The 16,647-nt window shown below is 36.4% G+C and overlaps 1 protein-coding gene across 1 annotated transcript in view; it reads left to right on the top strand.

The window, feature by feature from the left end:
- Positions 1-16,372, top strand: part of LOC139745988 (uncharacterized) — a 134,986-nt gene extending 118,614 nt beyond the window's left edge. Inside the window, exon 18 of the mRNA XM_071656750.1 lies at positions 3,905-16,372. Coding sequence (XP_071512851.1) covers positions 3,905-4,081 — 177 coding nt within the window. The 3' untranslated portion in view covers positions 4,082-16,372. The remainder of the gene's footprint in view (positions 1-3,904) is intronic.
- Positions 16,373-16,647: the final 275 nt, after the last annotated feature.

The following is a 16,647-nucleotide window of genomic DNA, read 5'->3' as shown; positions in this document are numbered from 1 at the left end:
TAAAGGGGAAGAGTGGTTTGGGAATGTTTTGGAAGTAAAGTCAGGGGTTGGTGAGAGGACAAGAGCAAGGGAAGCAGCAGCACTACTCCAGAAACTGGAATGGTAGGAGTATGTGATAGAGTGTAAGAAAGTAAATCTAGATTGATATGGGTTAAACTGAAAGTGGATGGAGAGAGATGGGTGATTATTGGTGCATATGCACCTGGGCATGAGAAGAAAGATTAGGAGAAGCAAGTGTTTTGGGAGCAGCTGAGTGAGTGTGTTAGTAGTTTTGATGCACGAGACTGGGTTACAGTGATGGGTGATTTGAATGCAGTGGTGAATAATGTGGCAGTTGAGGTAATAATTGTTGTACATGGGGTGTTCAGTGTTGTAAATGGAAATGGTGAAGAGCTTGTAGATTTGTGTGCTGAAAAAGGACTGGTGATTGGGAATACCTGGTTTAAGAAGAGAGACATACATAAGTATACGTATGTAAGTAGGAGAGATGGCCAGAGAGCGTTATTGGATTATGTGTTAATTGATAGGCGCGCAAGAGACTTTTGGATTTTAATGTGCTGAGAGGAGCAACTGGAGGGATGTCTGATCATTATCTTGTGGAGGCGAAGGTGAAGATTTGTAGAGGAAAAGGACATAAGGGGAGTGGGGGAGGAATGGGATGTATTTATGGAAGCAGTGATGGCTTGCACAAAAGATGCTTGTGGGATGAGAAGTGTGGGAGGTGGGCAGATTAGAAAGGGTAGTGAGTGGTGGGATGAAGAAGGAAGATTATATGTGAAAGAGAAGAGAGAGGTATTTGGACGATATTTGCAGGGAAATAGTGCAAATGACTGGGAGATGTATAAGAGAAAGAGGCAGGAAGTCAAGAGAAAGGTGCAAGAGGTGAAAAAGAGGGCAAATGAGAGTTGGGGTGAGAGAGTATCATTAGATTTTAGGGAGAATAAAAAGATGTTTTGGAAGGAGGTAAATTAAAAATTAAAGTGCGTAAGTCAAGAGAACAAATGGGAACATCGGTGAAAGGGGCTAATGGGGAGGTGATAACAAGTAGTGGTGATGTGAGAAGGGGATGAGTGAGTATTTTGAAGGTTTGTTGAATGTGTTAGATGATAGAGTGGCAGATATAGGGTGTTTTGGTGGAAGTAGTGTGCGAAGTGAGAGGGTTTGGAAGAATGATCTGGTAAACAGAGAAGAGGTAGTAAAAGCTTTGCGGAAGATGAAAGCTGGCAAGGCAGTGGGTTTGGATGGTATTGCAGTGGAATTTATTAAAAAAGGGGGTAACTGTGTTGTTGACTGGTTGGTAAGGATATTTGATGTATGTATGACTCATGGTGAGGTGCCTGAGGATTGGCAGAATGCATGCATAGTGCCAATGTACAAAGGCAAATGGGATAAAGGTGAGTGCTCAAATTACTGTGGTATAAGTTTGTTGAGTATTCCTGGGAAATTATATGGGAGAGTATTGATTGAGAGGGTGAAGGCATGTACAGAGCATCAGATTGGGGAAGAGCAGTGTGGTTTCAGAAGTGGTAGAGGATGTGTGGATCAGGTGTTTGCTTTGAAAAATGTATGTGAGAAATACTTAGAAAAGCAAATGGATTTGTATGTAGCATTTATGGATCTGGAGAAGGCATATGATAGAGTTGGTAGAGATGCTCTGTGGAAGATATTAAGAATATAACGCAGGAGACAACGACAAAGTATAAAAAAAAGAATATTTCATTTCTAGCTTATAAACCCTTTTCCATGCTTTCTTATTTAGAGCAAACACCTCACATTCATACAACACTGATGGAACTATTATACCATCATACATGCCCATTTTCTCTCATTGATAATGTCCTCCTCTTCCAAACACTCCTCAATGCACCAGGGACCTTAGACCATTCACTCACCCTTTACCTCACTTCAGCTTCCATGGTTCCTTTCACTACTGTCCAATCTTTAGTTCTCCACTTCCTCCAGGTTCTCTCCATTCAAACTCAGTCCAGCTAACCTGTCTCTCTCCACTGCTGTACCGAATAACCTTTCTTTTATTCACATTTATTCTCAAATTGCTTCTTTCACACACACTTCCAAACTCAGACACCAGCTTCTGCAGTTTATCACTCAAGTATGCCTCTAGCTTTCTGTAATAGCAAACAGCAACCTTCCTTGCCACCTCAGCCATAAATTAGTGGAATAGTCATCATGACATCACACACCCCAGCTGAAGGTCCACCTAAACCTAGAACCAAGTACCATCCTCTCTTCATACTTGGATACACTTCTTACTATTTTGTTAAAATTCCAATGTCATTATCAGCTGTCCCCCCCACACCATATATTCATAACACTTTCCACTGAGTATCTCTATCAACCTTGTCACATCCTTTCTCCTCATTCAAAAATGCCACATTAAAGTTCTTCCATTTTTCAAGTATTTCTTGCACACATTCTTCAAAGCAAAAACCTGATCCATATATCCTTTACCTCTCCTTGTACCCCTTCGATATGAAGCTCTGCACATGCCATCATCTTGTTAATCACCACTCTTCCATACAACTTAGTAGCTACACCCATTAAACTTATACCTCTGTAATTTGTACATTAACTTTTCTCCCCTTGCATTTATATAAAGTTACTATCAAGGCATTCTTCCAGTTCTCAAGCATCTTATCATGAGCTATACATGCATTGAAAATCCTAACTAAACAATCAACAATGCAGTCACCCCATTCTTAAGAAATCCAATAGCAGTTGCATGCACTTCACCCACTTTGCCTCACTTCATCTTGTGCAAGGCTTTCACCACTTCTGTTTTCACCAGCCTTCTGTGCCTGGATCTCTCAGTTCACATACCTCCACATTTGGCCAAAACATCCCACAATTGCCTCCCTGACATAGAACATGTTTAGCAATCCCTTGAGATACTTGCTCTTAAGCCTCTTTACCTCATTTCTGCTTGTTATCACTTCCCCAATTTGTCCCTTAAACCAATTTTTTGTTTTTCTCACTATTAACTTCCCTCCAAAACATTTTCGTATCCTTTGTAAAATTTCTTAATTCTTACTCACTCCAACTCCAACAAGCCTTCTTTTTCACCACCTGCACCTTCCTCTTGATCTCCAGCCACTTTCTCTTATACCTCTTCCAGTTATGTGCACTTCCTCCCTGCAGATAATGCCCTTACACCTATGGTTTTTTTCTCTATTTCACAAACAACTTTGTCATCCCACCAACAACCCTTTCTCATCATTCCAAATCCCATGTTCTGTATGCTACACACTTCTCTTGCACATGTAAACAGTTCTTCCTTGAATACTTCCCATTGTTCCTGCATAGCTTGTCTTTTTTTTTTTTTTTTCAACAATGAATGCTCTCTTTTCCCACAGTCTTGTCCCAGTGATGTGAGCTGCTTGTCAAATTCAGTCTTGTTTGTCCAGTACTAAAGGACCAGTGCCGTGTTTTTCTCCACAGCAGAAATTTCCTGCTGCAATAGTATTAAATTCATAGTATACCTTTCCAAGTTGTTATTGATATGCTGTATGAGCTCAGGGGAGAAAATGATGATAGAGAAATGCTCTGTTTCTTCATTCCATAAGACTAAGGTTTCTTCAAATGTCCAGGAAGAGTTGACTTAGTATTCTTTATTTTCTTTTGAGTACAGAAAATCAGTCTCTGTGATGTTAAAACATTAGACTAACTTAAAGCCTGTTGCCTTGTTAAAGTGGGTGATGTAAAGGGCTTCTCTTAACCATTTGTGAAGAATAGAATCCAAGTTTGGTTCTAGTTTGAAAGAACTGAAGTGTCAACCAGGATTCCAGCTTAGCAAATCTGTGACTAGATATCTCATGTATTGAGGCTGATATTCATATGCTGAGTGTGTCATCTTTTGACTTCATTAAGATTTCATTTTTCTTCACAGAGCATATATGTGACAAGTGTTGCAGATGGAGGTGCTGCATCTTCTGCTCTCAAGATTGGGGACAAAATTTTACAAGTTGATGGTGCTGACTTGCGTTCTGCTGACCTACTTACTGCAAAGTCTATCCTCAGCAAAACATCAAACACTGTTAATTTGATGGTGTCTCGACTCCAGTGATTTTATAATACATGCTGTGCCTTTTTGAGCAGCTTGTTTGTGATAACTTACATAACATTTGTAATGATTTTTTATGTATCTACTAAGATGGTTGATTTTATCCAGCATGTACACTGTCTTGTGAAATACATTGTTGTTGCAGTGTGCTGTAGTCCATTGTGTTAATCACTGAGATATGGTTGTACATCAGTACCTAATAAGAATTCCTGAATGAATAGAATTACTTCAATTTATATATAACTTCACTTTTGATTGGGAAAAATAGTGATGTACACACAGCAGACTTTTCACATTACACAAATCTTGTTATACTTCATAACAAGAGAAAAAAAAGATTCTGGTGCACTGAGAGAAGAAAAAGGTTTCATCATTTTCTGTAATGCATTCCCTCATGTCATACATTCCTAATGGAAAATAATGATAGTTGTACATGCCAGCCATGTGCACTGTAAAAAGTGTCATTGAATGTATATGTGCACATTTTGATAAGGTTTGTTGTTCAGATTTATCACTTTTCATCCTCAATTATCAAAAGAAGAAATGTATTACCATATTTTTATATACTGTATTGGAGAAACACTGCCTGCATTCACTTCTCATCATCCTCACTGATGAGACAGGTGATATGAGGAGTAAGCAGTATTAGATTTTAATGCAGTCTTTATTGTTCATGCAGCTTAAGTGCCTTCTATGTCAAATAAAGTACAACGAAAAATAAGGCACAACTCTTCTACTTATATGTAAAACAACCAGTTTTGAGAGAAAAAACAGTATTTATTTCATTACGTCAACTGGCTGAGAGCTGTTACTGTAGCAAAAGTGTTGATCTTGTTTCTCATCATCTTTTGACTGAAAATTGTCAATCAGATGGGTGAGAAACTTGGCATGGATGTACCTTGGAGTACTGACATGAAAATTTGTGTGAAGGATCCAAAAGTAAGTTATCAAATTTTCCCAGATTTGATAACTTTTATGATCACTCACTGCCAGCTAAGCTCCCATCACTGGTTGCTTATACTGTAGGGAATTTTGAATATTTGTGTGTTTCAGGTATTTTGTGTCTTATTCATTTTAAACATTCCAGAAAGACTTTCAATCCCTTATCCTTGCCATTAAGAGAGAAAGGCTGGTTGGCATTATGCAAAGGGATAATCTTCAAACACAGTTAAGTGACATTTGTACATAAATCAGCACACACCCAACCTCCACCTACCTACCTACAAGCATAAATGTACATATATTCCTCAAAATAAGAATATTTATACATGTTTTATATGTACAGATGAACATGTATATATATATATATATATATATTTACAAATGCGCTAATATTTATGTATGTGTATATTCACTCAGTGTGTACATGAACACTTGGATGCACATTTGATATGTACAAGTATAAGGAACCATTGTATGTATGTAGAAGCCGTTACAAATATAGTGACATGCACATTGACAAGTACCAAAGTAAAGATTTCTCACTGAAAATTACAATTAGACTTAGAATTATATCATAAAGAGATCATAATGTGTCATACTACTGTCACAGATACAGAGATAGGTTATTTGGAAATTTGTATATGAAAAAAGCGAATTTGCTTTTCCTCATGCTTTAATCTTGCTAGCATGAATTTGTTCCCCTTATATAAGCTTTGCTTAAGTAACAAGAGTAAAGTGAAATTATTGTATATGTTTTCAGTAATTTTACTACTAGCTTTTACTTTTTACATGCCAGTAAAAATCTCTTTAGACTTGTGCCCCTGTTCCTTAAACTAAGCTAGGTCTTGAAACCAGTTGTCAGTCAGGAAAGCCCTGATACCATTCAGATATGCATAAAAACTTTGGAAGGTCCATCTTATACTCCATCCCGTGCCAGACATTTCCCATTTACTATATGCTGGTCTTAAAAACAAAGTTCCCCTCTGGCATCATTGTTGGGTCCAGCTGTTGGTAGCCATAGTTTACAAGGGTGTATAGCCACATGAGCCTGACTGGTCACATACACAATGTAACAATTTAAATGGGTGTTTCTCAAAAGTTTCCAAAGGCCGGTTCACATATCTGTTATTTGAATTGGTTGACCTTGGGCCTTTGATTTTAATGCTGTTTTTCTATTTTGCTTGTGATACCCCAGATTTTCTTTGGAATTATTCTACTTGATCTTTCCATTTGCTTGTAACAATATGGTATTGTTTTGGCATTTAGGATGTGTTTTTGTATTTCATGTGTATGTTATGTTTCATATCTTGTGTCTGTCCTTCATTATATTAACTATGAGTGGTTATAAGTTTTGGCATTTGAATGATTAAGTGTGACCTACGTATGAACTTTTTCATGAATCAAATTTTTTGCATATGAGAACAATTTTTTGCATATGACAGCATTGAGACAACAGTGGTCCAGTCAGGACAGGATAAGTGCTTCACATGTCATCAAGTTTTCTCCTCTTGTTTTGTAGGTTCATGGGCCCAACACGTCACATTTCTTCCACTTTTTTGTAGAGTTTTTTGATATCCAAAATGGGGTAGTTGCACATCACCTCTTGTTTCTTTTCCCTGTATGTAGTTTAAACTTTTCTTGTCTCTCTTTTGTTAGAAAGAAGTGATCTGGCTTATCCTTTTCTGTTAAAATTTGATTTTCCTATGAATTTTTGTATTTTGAATTCATTTGATTAGGGCTACCTCTAGCTTACAGCCTCCTGTCTAGGGATGATTATTATAGACTTAGTAGTTCCAGGGAACAAAGATGGATGGATGTGTTTGAAGAAGTTAAAGCCCTAGCATTTTTAATTGGATGCAAGTTGATAGGTTTTCAATGCAAAAGAAAGGAAGAGGGTGGAAGTGCTGCAAATTATGTACCTGAAAAGAACATTTGGGATGAAGTGGGATGTTTTTAGAGAGACATTTGGTAATGGGCATAGTCTGATTGAAAGGGCCAGCCAGGATATGCTGAAATAGTTTAGACATATGGAAGGATAATTGATGAGAGATCGACTTAATACCTGTGTCAGAAGTTGGGAAAGAAGGAGACTAAGGAAGAGATGGAGAGAGGAGGTTTTTGGGGTAGAATCAGTTGGAGAACTGTTACTTAGTAAGGACCAAAATGTTTTCAGTGGTTTAAACCAGATTACTTAGTAAGGAACAAAATGCTTTCAATGGTTTAAACCATAGTATATGAAGCAATTAGGGTAAACCATTGAGTATGCTGTGGGTCTTGACTATGGCTTGTTTTAGGACATTACTTGTAAGTGATGTGTGCAAAGGAGGCCATTGTTTACTCCTGACAGTATCTTTCTGAAGCGGAAGAGACAGGTAGGCTTCCAAAAATGCTTCAAAAAGGTGTTGTCGGCGCTTAAGCAACACTGTAAACGTGCAGTTTTAGAGGTAGCTGATTTGTATGGATTAGGTTATTCCTTTGTCAACTTTTGGCAGGTTAATTTTATCTATTCCATTTCTAAGCATCTATTTTTATATGCAGTGATCATAAATAGTTGCCAAGAATTTGTTTCTCCTCTTGTAATATGTCAAAAAGTATCCACAAAACTCTGTTGTTGGCAGTTATTTGTTGTATGTATTGGGTTGTTCTCTTTCACATCATAGACCAAGACCATAGATACAGGTATTCCTCCATGTTTAGAAGCTTTACATATCACAGAGAATGAAAACCTACATAAAGGATATTAGACAAAAATTTATTATGTTTTTTTGTAGTTTTTTGGAAGTCAAGTTCAGTGGGTTTGGGAAATGGTCTATTCCTTCACAGTTTGTATTTAAGATATATCCTATATTTTTTGAAATTATCTGCATATGTTCCAGTTTCTAAACTGTTCTGTATTTGCATGTTTATATATCCTTTTATCAGTATGTATCATTTTAAGAGAATTCATACCTGATCATTGCCAGGAATTTTGACTCTGTATTTTTTCTATGATGAATGACTTGCAATATAAAGGAGACTTTTCTCCCTTTTGGTGCTGAAGTGATCCCCTTGATATTTATACGTTAGGTTGTTCTCTCTCACATCATAGACCATAGATACAGGTATTCCTCGTTGTTTAGAAGCTTACATATCACAGAGGATGAGAAACTGTGTAAAGGATATTAGTCATATATTTATTTTTTGTTTTTTCTAGTTCTTTTGGAAGTTAAGTTCATTGGGTTAGGGAAATGGCCTATTCCTTCACAGTTTGTATTTAAGATATATCCTATTTTTGTGAAATTATCTGCATATGTTCCATTTTCCAAACTGTTCTGTATTTGCATGTTTATGTATCCTTTTATCAGTGTGTATCATTTTAAGAGAATTCATACCTGATTAGTGCCAGGAATTTTGACTTAGTATTTTTTCTATGGTGGGTGACTTGCAATATAATGGAGACTTTTCTCCCTTTGGTGCTGAAGTGATCCCTTTGATATTTATTTTTCAGAGTTGATTGGTGCTTTACATTTGCATGGCATTTGGACTTCTGAATACCCTTATGTTAATTTCTTTTCAAACTGCAGCTATGATTTTATGTTGTAAAAAGTTGATTGTATTTTTTTCATTTCTTACTGCAGCTATGATTTTATATTGTAAAAAGGTGACTATAATGATTTCTTTTCTCTGCAGCTATGATTTCATGTTGTAAAATGGCGAAAGTATTTGTGGCTTATGAGACATCTTTTCACATTCATAACGTGGCACACAGCTGTACTGTGACAAGATTGAAATAAAAACCTAATGTAAGAAACAAAAAGAAATTTATGTTCTAGATCATTCATTCTTGCATGGTTTAGTCATTTCTTCACTCTGCTTCATGCCTCCCAAAATCCCTGGAGCTTGAATATGTACTGGCTTTTGGTTTCAAGGCCCGCCTAGTTAACTTTTCAATGTAAGTATGCTCTGTGCTTGGCATGAAGAAACCCAAAGAACCTTTTCAGTGAAATTATTCAAATAGTTCAGGCCTCCTGATATATGACTCTTACTCTGGTACTGGCTGATGCAAGGGCCACATAGGCATGCTAGTAGGAGTGCTTGTCAAGAAGTTCTGTTACTCCTGAAAATAATTTATCTTAGATATTGATGGAGAATAGATGAAAATGAAAAACCTTAAAGGTTTGCAAATGAGTAATATGTATTATATTTTTAGAATTGAGGTAACACAAGCTGTATTAGGAATTGTACTAATCAGGTCTGATTTAGAACAGTGGATTTAGGCATTCTCTATTGTTTAGAACAAAATGCTTGCAGTTTTCTAGTTTTTATTGTGTTTCACCTGTATGAGTGAAAGCATGTAGAAAGTGGATCATTTTGCACAGTCATCTATTCCTGAAGCTACCTTGCTAAGCTAGGAAAACTAAACAGATATTAAAAAACATTAATTTAGAAAGAAATCTGTCTGAAATTATATATTTGGGAACGTTAAATGATGTGCAGTTTTGAGAATTGTTTTTTTCCAGATTTCTTGAGATGTTTAGTATAAATTTTGAAGAAACATTTTTCATTGTTTTTCAACATTAGTCAAGATCAGTGACCAAATGATGACCATACCTGCACATGTGTAATAACCTTGAGAGCTGACAGGTGGTGTAAAGCGTAAGATTTTAATGTCCTAAAGATTCACTCGTTTTTTATACTTTTGGATAATAAATGCTTCATGCATTCCAGAAATAGCAACGAGTTACTCTTAGTGAGGATAAGATTTTAGATAAATTATTTTAACAATTTCAGCTGATTCTATTGTATGAACCTCAGAGTTTTTGCCCTCATGGATAAACAACTGTGGTAGTTTGCTATGCTATGGATTTGAAGGAATACCAGTGATTCTCCATAATTTCATAAATGATTCTAACCTTTCATCTTTGGCAGTAATTTATGTTATTTTTCAAGCATTCAATAGGAAGCGTAACAGAAATTATGTACTCTCTGTTATGATATTCTCAGATTAGACTTTATTGTCTTTTTACTGACCAGTTCAGTTATATGTATTTGTGTTTTCCATTGATGCTAAATGGATTCACCATAAAAGATAGTTAGTTATGGACTATTTATGTATATAATTTGTAAATTTGAGGGTTGGTAACATCTTACTGATAGTGAGAAAAAGTTAGTTATTATGGACTATTAGTGTACATGATTTGTAAAGTTTAGGTTTGGTAACATCTTACTGATAGTGAAAAATAGTATACAGTACTGTTATGATGGGTAGTGTTTTCTCTAAAAGACTTTTGATCTGTAATACTGTATTTGTAGTCAGTTTATTGATTGTATTTCTCAAACCTAAATAATTCCGGAATCCAGAATGTATACATTTCAGTTGTTCAAGAGTGAGGATATTTCACTAGATATTTTGATAAAACACATGAAAGGGAAAACACTCGATATTGATACCCAACACACAGACTGGTATGATTACACATACCTGAATTTTCACAGTGATACATCCTTTACCTACAAGTTGCTGTCATGAATTTTTAGTAACCAACACTGATATATAGCTGTGTTTTGACCTTAGGCTGCTATTGATATATTGTAGAACTTTGTTTTGCCAAATGACTTGATAAAAGCTAGTATTGTAACCCACGAGTTACTGTGATTTTATGATTTATGCCAATATTGTTTTGTGCTTTGAACTGTATGTTAATAACTTAGCATTCTAACTTCACTCGACATATTATTGTACTGCTAGAACTTAGGTATGCTTTGCAGATTAAGTAATAGTACACATTTTATATATTTTTTTCCTTGTGGTGAGATTATATAGGTACAGATTCCACATTTAATTTTGCTAATGATGAACTTTTACAGGTTGTCCACAGAAGCATCAAGACTTGCTGTGTAAGCAACAAACTTTTATGCATTTCCATGTTTTGTGAACCATACCATTTTCATCTGCATAAAGCTCCTGCCAGATTTCCCTTGACCTCCTTGTTTAGGCCATCACTGACCAGCACATAGGTTAGATTTAGGGAGATCGTAGGTTAGATTTAGGGAGATATTGTAATGAAAGTTTTAAAGAATTATGTAACCCAGCAGCCATTAAAACTATTGGAATATTTCAGAGAATGTAACAGGTATGATTGTTGTACAGTAGATTACCATCTATAGTTCAGCAAATTTGTTTCAAATTGTGGAAGTGCATATCACCATTTTTGTACTGGATGCCATAACATAAAATACCCTCTTTTGCATTGTTTTTTAGAATATTTGTAAGGAATGTTAGTTTGATTTTTCTTTTGACAGGGAAATGAGTAACGATCAACGAAATATAATCAACGAAACAAGTGTTCCTAAAATGCCATGGGTCAGGGAAGTGTTTTAGAACTCATTTTGTTAAGGACTCTGTGACATATTTATCATATTCTCAATCATTCTTAACTCTGCACTCAATATTTCAACAGATTTTAAAAAAGACTGTGAAGTGAATAAGAATATGAACTGTAGGAATGGCATTTTAGTGAAAAGGGTTAATGATTGATAGTTATAATGACATAGAAAAGGCTGCTCTGCTGGTATGTTGCTATTTCTGTAAGCAGTTTTAGATGGCCAACTTATTTAGGCAACATGATTTTGTGTACATTATATTTTTCTGGTAATGATGTTTTGATTATTCATAGGCATATATATCTTGATACCTGAATGATATGTTCATATATGATTGCATTGTACACAGAGTTGGAATTTACTTTTAACTGTCTTTGTATGTGCACTGCTGATGAATTCCAGATAAGAGTTTTAGTCACTAGATTTAAGGACCAAATTTTTGTATTATTATTATCATTATTATTCTCATGCCAGCCAGGTTGCTATTCATATGTCTGCAAGGTTGCTGTTCATAGGTATGCCAAGTTTATGTTAACATGTCTGCCAGATATTTGTTACAGATAGGCCACCATAAGTTAACTATTTCAGACTGGTTTTCTGTTTAACTGATCACCAGATTGTTCTTGACCTGCATAACGGTGTGGTGCTCAGTTTTCATTCAGGCTTTTGTTAATCAGATTACTAAGCTGCTAATGATTTGTGTTTGTGCAGTTGTTATTGCTCATGTGAATTATGTTATCACTGCTCTGTTTGTTGAATAGCATTTGTTTAGAATTAATTCTGTAAATTGATTACTGCAATTGGGAGTGCTTTGATGCTGCTGGCATTGCATATCCCTGCCTAAATCGTATGACTTTATTTATATTACTTATTATACTTGATCGCTGTTTTCTGCATTAGAGAGGTTGCGCCAGGAAACAGACAAAGAATGGTCCATCCACCCACATACACATAAATGCCCATTTTTATATATTTTTTTTTATTATACTTTGTTGCTGTCTCCCGCATTAGCGAGGTAGCGCAAGGAAAACAGACGAAAGAATGGCCCAACCCACCCACATACACATGTATATACATACACATCCAAACACACACATATACATACCTATACATCTCAACGTATACATATATACACATGTACATAATCATACTGTCTGCACTTATTCATTCCAGTCGCCACCCCGCCACACATGAAATGAAAACCCCCTTCCCCCACATGTGTGTGAGGTAGTGCTAGGAAAGACAACAAAGGCCACATTCATTCACACTCATTCTCTAGCTGTCATGTAAAATGCACTGAAACCACAGCTCCCTTTCCACATCCAGGCCCCACAGAACTTTCCATGGTTTACCCCAGACACTTCACATGCCCTGGGTCAATCCGTTGACAGCACGTCGATCCCGGTATACCACATCGATCCAATTCACTCTATTCCTTGCACACCTTTCACCCCTCTGCATGTTCAGGCCCCGATCACTCAAAATCTTTTTCACTCCATCTTTCCACCTCCAATTTGGTCTCCCATTTCTCCTCGTTCCCTCCACCTCTGACACATATATCCTCTTTGTCAATCTTTCCTCTCTCATTCTCTCCATATGACCAAGCCATTTCAAAACACCCTATTCTGCTCTCTCAACCACACTCTTTTTATTACCACACATCTCTCTTACCCTATTGTTACTTACTTGATCAAACCACCTCACACCACATATTGTCCTCAAACATCTCATTTCCAGCACATCCTTCCTCCTCTGCACAACTTTATCTATAGCCTATGCCTTGAAACCATATAACATTGTTAGAACCACTATTCCTTCAAACATACCCATTTTTGCTTTCTGAAATAATGTTCTCGACTTCCACACATTCTTCAAGGCTCCCAGAACTTTCGCCCCCTCCCCCACCCTATGATTCCCTTCCGCTTCCATGGTTCCATTCGATGCCAAATCCGCTCCCAGATATCTAAAACACTTCACTTCCTCCAGTTTTTCTCCATTCAAACTTACCTCCCAATTGACTTGTTCCTCAACCCTACTGTACCTAATAACCTTGCTCTCATTCACATTTACTATCAGCTTTCTTCTTTCACACACTTTACCAAACTCAGTCACCAGCTTCTGCAGTTTCTCACATGAATCAGCCACCAGCGCTGTATCATCAGCAAACAACATCTGACACTTCCCAAGCTCTCTCATCCACAACAGACTGCATACTTGCCCCCTCTTTCCAAAACCCTTACATTCACCTCCCTAACAACCCCAGCCACAAACAAATCAAACAACCATGGAAACATCACACACCCCTTAGAACCAATCACTTTCCTCTCTTCTGTTCTAGGGAAGTGCTTTAGTTGGATCCATTTTCATTTGGACTTTGTGACATATCATTCCCATTCATAAGTACCCTTTGCTGAAGTTATGCTCTGTCTTTCAGCAGATTTTAAGAAAATGACTGAAGTATATAAGAATTTAAACCATAGGAATGGTATGTTAGTGAGGTGGGTTATGCAGCTGTTCTGGAGATGGCAGACTTGTTAACATAAATACAGGTATATTCATTTACTGTTGTACATTCTCTAGTTGTTTTTTGCAGTGGACATGAGCATGGTTAATCATATTTGGTAGCCAAAAGATAAATCGTGCAATAACTTTTTTTTTCTAGACTTGTAGGATTAGATTTTGTAATTAATTTGAGATGTATATTGTTTTCTAAACCATAGGTATTGAGGTGATGCTTGCTTGGCTTGCAGAAGTGTACAGATAATACATTATTTAAACTAAAAATTTAGTCTCAAGGTTGTAATATTTTTCTCTGAATATGTTGCTCTATGTAACATCACCATAGAATTACCTGGTAGCTTGTTAACAAAAAAATTTGAATTATTTTATTCATTGTGCATCCTTACACACTAAAAGTATGCCTTACATACCAGCAGACTCCCACCTCATCACAGAAATTCCAGCTCTCTCACTAACATAATTCAGCCTTTCTCTTTTGCATATTTTCACCTTACGTCTATAATCCACAACATTTACCAAGATATTCCCTCCTCAATATTCCTAATCACCATCGTAGCTACACCTCAGTCACCAACATACTTCCACCTCCCCACCAGGATCACTTAATGGTTCAGTTATATTATCATTTAACTATCATAATTCTATCACACTCCTGCCTCCTCAGTGAAGCCTCTTTTTCTTTTATAGTTTCGCCTTACAGTATAATCCATGACATTCACCAAGATATCCTCACCTCAGTATTCATAATCAGCATCATAGCTACAGCTCAGTCACCAGCATACTTCTATCTCCCCACCAGGATCACTTGACAGTCCCAGAATTTTATATAATGTTCATAATTCCATCACACTCGCCAGCATGCTTCCACACAATCTGCCTATCCCCTTTTCTGTCATATTTATCTCAATTCCACAATCCATTGAGTGGATCAGTTGCATAAAGCCATGAACATTTTGTGGATACTAACCCTAACTCCTTAAATAGGCAAAGGATAGAGATGTCCAGTCCCCTGGGCTCGTCTTGCTTTCACATCATTGTAGTACTCATTACTGACTAACATATTTCAGCCTCATCACCATAATACCTTGTCACTTACTACCTTGGTCATAAATTGGAATAAGCATTCCTATTCATGCCCCATTGTCTTAATTCATTCGCCAAAACTTTTTTACTTTTCCGTAATCCACTATGCCCACAATATACACTCAATTCATTATCATACTCTTCTGCCACCAACATAATTATTCCTTAATATCTTTATCATACCTTATCACCATACGTCTGTGGTCATACCATAATCCCTTTTAAGCACCATCATATTTCAATGACACCATAGTAACATGGTCCTGAGTCAGTGTAAGTGTCCTACTCATACTCCAATTTTAATTATGCTACCATAAACTGCCTATATACAGTAATATCCTCATCCTTATACCATGTTCCTTCCTTATCATAATTCTGTCCCATACATTAACATACTCCCCTACACTCAACACAGTTCTGTGTCACTAACACATCTACACCTAACAACCATTATCCAACCTCGTCACCTTGATGCTGGCATTTCATTAATGCATTCACACCTCTCACCAGCATTTTCATGTCTTGTTCCTTGCTTGGCATTTAGGATACTTTCCATTAAAAGGCCTTGCAAAGTAGATTCATTTACTTGTGTAATTGGGGATATGTTCTAGAGCTCCACACCAGTCCCAGTATTTACTCTCCAATCCCACATGTACAGACGTGAAATTCGTGCATAATACATAAACAAACATTTCTTGTTATGAATAGAGCTTGTAACATGCTGCATGAACCACAAATGAATGGAAGGAGGTAACATAGTAAAAAAATAATGGTGGAGGGAACTCACAGTCTGGTGCCGCATTATTTTAGCTTATTACATATATTCGTTTGTCTTTCATGTTGATCTTTAACTTTATAGATATATTTCAGGAAATACAGTCCATCCTTGATGTGCATGGTTTTATTATCAATTTTTCTTTGTACTGCATGTATATTTCAAAATGATCAAATAAGAAATATGCATGTAACTTCACTGCTTCACCTTTTCAGTATGACTGGAGAATGTCCCTACTTGTATTGAAATGTCTGTTTTTGGCTAAAGACATAAAAGGAAGAAGTGAAGGCTTACAAGGCAACCTTTTTAGAGACCCAAGTTGCGGGGATACACTATCATAGCAAGTGAAAAGGATACCTCTGCCTATATCATCTTAACTATAATTGTGCAATTGATTTCCAGTCTTGCTACCAGAAATTGTCAGTTATCCACCAACAAAATAAAAGTACCAAAATGACCTTCTGTATTATTTTTCAGCATTAAAAGTTGTATTTTTTGTATATGATATTGACATTCCTTGAAAATCCTAATAGACAGGGAGGAATTATTTTATATGAAAGATTGAGAAAAAATGATGTCAGTACCCACCAAAAATAAAGTATCCAAAATGATTTTTTTGTATTACTTATTCAGCATAAAAAGTTGTACTTTCAAAATCTGGCAGTAATTCTTTACCATATATTGTGTATAAACCCACTGCAGGACTTTTGAAAAATGTTTTGTTTTTTCTAAATGATATGAAAGGTATTTTATTGCAAAACACAATGTATAAGACAATATGGTAGATCTATATTCAAAAGTGATGAGGTTCACCGGTGAATATTTTTGCAAGGGTGTCAAGGCCTCTATGGCCGATTATGCCAGTCATAGAGTGAATCCCTTACCT

The sequence above is a fragment of the Panulirus ornatus genome, chromosome 63 (genome assembly GCF_036320965.1).
Source record: "Panulirus ornatus isolate Po-2019 chromosome 63, ASM3632096v1, whole genome shotgun sequence".
NCBI lineage: Eukaryota > Metazoa > Arthropoda > Malacostraca > Decapoda > Palinuridae > Panulirus > Panulirus ornatus.
This window is presented reverse-complemented; position numbering and strand designations above follow the sequence as displayed.